This window comes from Idiotropiscis lumnitzeri, chromosome 21 (genome assembly GCF_059441095.1).
Source record: "Idiotropiscis lumnitzeri isolate Australia: NSW breed Sydney's pygmy pipehorse chromosome 21, RoL_Ilum_1.0, whole genome shotgun sequence".
Taxonomy (NCBI): domain Eukaryota; kingdom Metazoa; phylum Chordata; class Actinopteri; order Syngnathiformes; family Syngnathidae; genus Idiotropiscis; species Idiotropiscis lumnitzeri.
The window spans coordinates 7885349-7892260 of record NC_142411.1 but is presented as its reverse complement, the minus strand read 5'-3'; the positions used below and the strand labels follow the sequence as shown (position 1 = coordinate 7892260).

The 6912-nt window shown below is 39.6% G+C and overlaps 1 protein-coding gene across 1 annotated transcript in view; it reads right to left on the bottom strand.

Annotated features, from left to right (window-relative positions):
• snap25a (synaptosome associated protein 25a) overlaps positions 1 to 6912 on the bottom strand; it is a 27400-nt gene continuing 20488 nt past the window's right edge. The window contains exons 5-8 of the mRNA XM_088286078.1: positions 6346 to 6463; positions 2321 to 2440; positions 994 to 1138; positions 1 to 427 (exon numbers count right to left, since the gene is read on the bottom strand). Of these exons, the coding sequence (XP_088142204.1) occupies positions 359 to 427; positions 994 to 1138; positions 2321 to 2440; positions 6346 to 6463 (452 nt within the window). The 3' untranslated portion in view covers positions 1 to 358. The remainder of the gene's footprint in view (positions 428 to 993; positions 1139 to 2320; positions 2441 to 6345; positions 6464 to 6912) is intronic.

Here is a 6912-nt window from a genome sequence, read left to right as displayed (position 1 = left end):
TATATATATATATATATATATATATATATATATATATATATATATATATATATATATATATATATCAAGAGAATAAAAACTTCACAGGTGAGCCAGAGCGCCAAACTCAGCACTTATATACAACCTTTGGAAAGAATGATGTACGACGGAGTATAAGAAATCATAATTTTTACGAGGACAATCATCTTGAAAAAGCTCGACAAACAACACACAGAACGACATTTACAATGGGCAGGGGAGGTGATATGTGCATGTGTGCAAACCTAGAAGGTCAATATCATGATGAAAGCATGTCGGCGTCTGATGACGTGCTGCGCCGGACACCGGAACGGGTCATGCTCGCTGGGGCCGGGGGTGTTTAGCCACTGCCCAGCATTTTTGTGGCCCTCTGGTTGGCCTCATCAATCCTGGTCTTGTTGGAGTCAGCCTGGGTGAGCGAAAAGCAGACATAGGGTTTGTGGTGATGCAAGACTTTTATTAATGTGATGATAGTATGATGCACCCGTTTTTAGCCATGTCAAGGAGCGGCCATTTTGTTTGCCTCTGTCGACTGAAAATGACTTCACAGTCGCTTAGGACTCAACTGACGACCAATCATGGCTCAGCTACAGAAAACAGACAAGCCGTGATTGGTCGTTATCAGAGCCTTGAGCAACTGTGATGTCATTTTCAAAATGGGACAAAAATGCCGCCCTGCTTGAGATTGCTAGAACCAGCTGGATTTTGCTGCTTAACTCATATTCCATAAACACAATTTTAATCAGAATGCCGTGTTCAGACTAGTGAAGGCTCATAGAACATATTTTTGCAAAACATTTTTTGGGCGTGACTTCCCCTTTGAAAATGGTACACGCGTATGAATAAGTGGGCCTGGTCTATGTAATCTCTTTCTCTTCAGATCAAATTCAGTTATAGGCCCAATTGTTGGATTATCCTGACCAATCGGCTGGTAGTAAATGAGTTAAGAGTGCTTTCCTCCAGTGTTTTCTTTACCTTATCCATGATCCTGTCGATTTGGCGGTTCTGAGTGTCGATCTCGTTGCCCATGTCCACAGCCATGTGGCGCAGGTTTCCAATGATACCACCCACCTGCTCCAGGTTCTCGTCCATCTCATTTTCCCGGGCATCATCTGTTACCCTGAGTACAAAAAAAAAAAAAAAAAACATTGGACATATATGTCAATCCTGTTTGCATGATTGATGCTGAAATGAGCTTTGTTGAGCTCCCTCTGGTCCCCTTGTGATCATTTCCTCTAATTGCAATGCCGTCACGTGACGGTAAGTAATCGTCAATGGAGATGATGGCGATGGACAGGGGGATGGGAGCCATTACGCAGCTTAAAATTATAGTAGACGGGAGGAGCGGGGTTTGTTTTGCGGATATCACGCTACTAAAGTTAATTAGCAGTTCAACCAGCCCGGAAAAGGACCGGCCGTTCAGGAAATTCAACATTTTCCCAATGGCCAGCAAACCCATGCTTATTGTATCTGTCATTGCTGTCTTGTGAAAAACACATTTCCATTTTGTCCAATTTTTTTTTATTTTTACGTTAATGGGGTTTCCGGGTTACAGACATCCGATTAATTTGAAAATTAAAAAAAAAAAAAAAAAAGACAAAATTGAATTGGATGAACGTGTTTTTCCACAGGACAGCAACCATATGCCAGCTACTACTATGAAGGACTGAAAGTGCCCAAATTAAATAAATAAATGCACCATGAAATGTCTAAATAAAATTGTCATTTGTTTCATTCGTTCATTAAATATGGAATTAAATAAATCAGATGACTTCATAAATGCACCTTTAAATAAATAAGTGTCATTAATTATGTTGCCTTTATTAATTAAATGTGGAATTAAATACCTCAATGTGCCATTAATTAAATGACCAATTATTATATGTATAAAATATATGTATAATTATTTCTGTAATTAATTATTTCATAGTGCCATGTTGCAGCGTTTCATGAATTTATTTTACCTGTGAAACTCGCCTTTCAAAGTTAGTGGGCGGGGCTAAACGCTGACAAACTCAAATCTTGTCTAAGCCCTCGCTTTGGCCCGAAGTGGTTGTGAAACATGGCGGCTACGATGATGGAGGACTTTCGTGGGCTACCTTGATTGAGCTGTCGAGGGGTTGCACTATTTCAGTGGTGATACCACTAAAAGCTTAAAAATACCCATCATTGAATTCTGAACGGTACCACCTTCAATTAACCACCGTGATGCAAAACTAATGTTTTTACACGCATGCTGTAAATATTCATACAGTGGAGAAGGACGTCCAGGAATGAGTAGCTTCCCGTGACTTCCTCTTACCTGCGAATAAAGCCTCCGCTGATGGCCATCTGTTCACGCTCATCCACAACACGGGCTGGCTGGCTGGCCACCACCCCATCCTGGTTGTTCCCCCAGGCCTTGCTGGCTCCGCTCTTCATTCTGGCCGGTGAAGGCGACGAAGAAGAACAGTTACGCAATGTTCTGTCCCTCAACCAGGCCGGAGGGTTGATTTATAAATATCAATCAATATCAAACTACTTGATTTCATGCACCTGAGCACACATGTATGAGTAATAGCGGAGACTAGACTAAGTCAAGCAAAGCAGAGCAGGCATGGACTGGTCGGGTTCGGAAGGTGCAAGCTGTTTACACAATAGCAATGTGAGTGATACTATATCTTGCAAGAGTTTAACATGCTATTCAAACCTTTAAGTGCCATCTGCAGTTTTGTACTGTCATGCATTTTAACAGCAGCAACCTGTTCTAACGCTCCCATTGGCACCTCCATGTTATTGCAATAAGAACAATCCCTCCCCGAGTCCCACAGTTGATTGTCCCAATGTGACAGATAACAGAGAGGAGATGAGCTCCTGGGAGACAAACAACATAGATTGTACAGGACTGTCACATCATTAGAGGGGGAGACGACAGTAATGTGGAGAACAAACTCGAAAAACGAATAAAAACAAAACAAAAAAAAACTGAAGGAGGCCGACAGAGTAACTATGACGTTCCATATACTATTCTTGGAGCTCACACCCCAACACACCCCCCTCATCCTTGAATCAGACATCACTGTTTTCTGTACTATCACCTTTGGAAGAGCTTTGTGGCGAATTACCAGTGAGCCGTGTGATAACGATATCAATGCTCAGCCAGTGTCTGTCTGAACAGGAAGTGTGTACTGACAAAATAGAGCTGTGCTAACAAGATGTGGCATCAGAGTGCTTTTGTCAGCGTTGCCTCTCTGTATTTCCTAAATCCTTATCTAGTTTACTCCCAGACAATTAAAGAAAGGTGAACGTGATCGTTTTGGTATGTTTTTATCATTTTCTCCATATATCACAATCGTGCCTCATTTACCCACTAGCTTGTTTTGTTTCAAAAAAGTATTCTGTCAGATTAATTTTGCATCTGTAAGAAGCCTGTAACTTCACTGATCAGAATTATCATTCGCAATTGATTCAAGGAAAGTGAATCCAGGGCGTTTACGCAAATTAGCATAGTTAGCGCAACTCATGCCAATGTTAGCATGTTAGCATCTCTGCATTGCTTCAACTTCCTATGAACATTTGTTGGACTGACTGTCACTAGACTGCGTTCATTTTGACATGTTCATGGTTCTCAATAAGAATTAAAAATCTAAACTGTAAGCACTTTGAATCTGTATTTTGGCTTTTGCTGTGTTACAGCCTCAACAAAACAGTCCAGCCTTTTTTGTGATGTGTTTAAAAGCATTGTAAAATGATTTTTAGATATCTAGCAATTGACACATGCTACGAATATTCATACAGTTAATGTGACCTATAGATGAAAACACGTTTTGAAATTATAGTCGTAGCTTCCTGTGACCCCATCAGCGCTCCTGAAAATTAAAACATAATTTTCTAAATGATTGGTTGTTCATCTTCCAACAAATAGCCATCGCGATAATATTTGCAAAACCTGATTAACAACATAAAGCAGAGGTGTCAAACTCATTTTGGTGGCGGGCCACATGGTAGTTGCGACGGGATAGGAACCGCGCCGGCTGAAGAATCGCGAAAATCTCTCTATAATTCACACCCATTGATATGCATTGGGGGAAAAAAAAAAACATTCTAAACTCTAAAAGCGCTGACAATCATTCAAGATATGTTTTTCACAGAAATTATGAAAATGTGTGAAGAAACACAAAAAAACAAGTAAAAAAAATATTCAATATTCAAAATATTTAAAATAAATAAATAAATAAAATATGCGGGGGGGGCTGGCTCTTGAGTTTGACACCTCTGAATAAAGTATTAAGTATTATGAATATCAATTATTTTAGCCTTAGTTTTTAAGCTATGGTAGAGTGATTATGTGAACGCATTGTTTCAGTCATCGGCACGGCGAATGCTCTGCCTCCTACTTGACTTTTATTAATAGAACTGGACTGAGGCAAAGCTTCATCGGCTGCCAGTCCCTGCTGACACACTCTTTCTTTCTGTACTTGTCATTTCCCATCTGTCTGCTTTTGTTCAACTTCTCATTTTATTCCAAGATACAATGGCCTCTTCTTCGCTGTCGATGCCGTAAACGGCGCTTAATCAGGCAATTGAGCCGTGGCGATTGAATTAGCACTGTGGTCAAATCGAAACTAAAATGAGCTAGCTGCCAATCAAAATCTATCACCAGTGGCATGTCGACACTGAGAATCCGAGGATGTTATAAAATAATAAACAGTTCTCAATTTTATAAAGTATTGTGACCTGCCTCTTAATTAATTAATCAACCACGCAGGGATATTTTCCTCGACCCATCAGCTCCTGTCAGACGCAATTCATTAACGTACTTGAACATTTCAGGCAATTCTGGGTACAGTTCAACGAGTGCGCCCCAGAGCACAAAGCAAGCGCCATAAAAACACGGTTGGATGAGTTTGGCATGAATGAACTTTTGAACCTCCACTTCAACCGAAGCAAACACCTTTGGGTTCCAGCAGAAAAAGCGCTTTGGAGCTTGGCCCTCTGAACCAACATCTCAAATCTCAGAAATGTTATTTTGGTTGAATGAGCAATCATTTCCCACAGAATATATTTTTGTTCATATTGCGACTATGTCTCCATTTAAACCAATTACCTGATCATCATCATCATCAAGAACTGTACATCAATGTCACAATTGTCATCGTAACTTTAGCACCATCACGTGCAGCAATGTTAGCATGCATGAGCATTCCAAGGATCATGCCCGCAAGTCATGTGACGGGGGTGTTAAGGGCAATATAAATAATAATATTTAAAAAAGAAAAAAGTTTAGTTGCCTGCAAAAGGTGAGCATCAAGTGAATGTTATCATGCAGATGAGGAAAATCTTCACATAGTCAAACGCTGTCCTGGGCATTTTGGTTCATCACATTCAAAATGATCTGAGAACCAACATTCTTTAGTCCTGCTCTCATGGTTCGACTATTGTCGCCTTGCTTTTATCACTCTGCATCAATGCTGACAAAAGTGATTCCTCTTCTTAAAAGAAAGGAGTAAAATTGTCAGGAAGGGTTGCACCTGCTTGGAGATGATTCCCAAGTAGACGTTTAGAGGAACCCCAGTGACGACGGCGCTTTTTGAAGATTGCGCTTGATGGTTCAGGTGCGTAACACTAATTTGTGAATGTATTTATAGTGCAGTGAAGGGCTGATCGATTCTGAACATTTTTTTTAATCCTGATTATTTTAGTAATAATTGAAATCAGGATTATTCAAGCGATTTTTTTTGGGGGTACAAACAAAAAAAATAAATGCCTATAATAATACGACAAATAAATGATTTAAAAAATAAGGAAGAATAATTAAAAAAAATATAAAAAATAAGGAATGATAAATTTGAGTATGGTTTCCTTGTGTAAACAAACTTACTTGCTATAAACTTATAAATTGCCACAGAACTGTTATAACATCGAAATAAACAATTTAAACAGAACGGCCAAATTTATTAATTTCAAGTATAATCACTTCTAGTATTAGACATTGTAAAATGAGTACTATTTCAATAACGTTTTATACATATTGTATTAAGTAATGAAATCATTTATTTCATGGTTAAGCCAATTTTGCAATCATTGAGTTTAATAATCGTTATCGTAATTGCACATCCCTAGCGCGGTGTATGAATGCGTCAAGGATGGTCTTGAAAACCGCAACATGGCCTCCTGTGTGTATGGATGAGGAAGGCACTGATGCCGTTTCGCAGCCGGCGCAGAGCAGACTATTAGCTGAATGCCGGAATCATGCCAGTCGTTTCAATGTGTCTACAATGGAGAAATTATTATTATTTTTTTTTTTGTCAAGGCAGGCAGGCAGGCGGGCAGGCAAGCAGCACCTACTTGTTACATGGACAGGAGCAAAGACCACAGAATTTCCCTAGATCGTTCAAATTCTTTTCTGCATCCTTCATGTCCTTATTGATTTGGTCCATTCCCTCCTCGATGCGCTCCAGTTGTTCTGATTAAACGCAAGTCATTTATCCCCCACAGAACGAAGCACGAGGAGAGAGAGAGAGAGAGAGAGAGAGCGAGAGAGAGAGAGAGATAGAGGACAAAGGAGAGAAGACAATAACTTCAGACACTCACTGTGACAAAAGAAAGTAGGAACAAAAAAATAAAAAAATTTAAAATAAATTTTAAAAAAAAAAGAGGAAAAACTGGACGCCACCACATATGTGACAACCTTTGAGGCACATTGTCAGTACCTACTTGTTACATGGACATATGAAAAGCCCACAGCATTTCCCTAAATCTTTTAAATTTTTCTCGGCTTCCTTCATGTCTTGGTTGATATGGTTCATGCCATCTTCAACACGATCGAGTTGCTCTGGTCAGGACAAAGGGATGACAGTAGTGGAATGAATGTCATTGGCTGATTGACACAAATATGACTTTTGATGAGCAGCA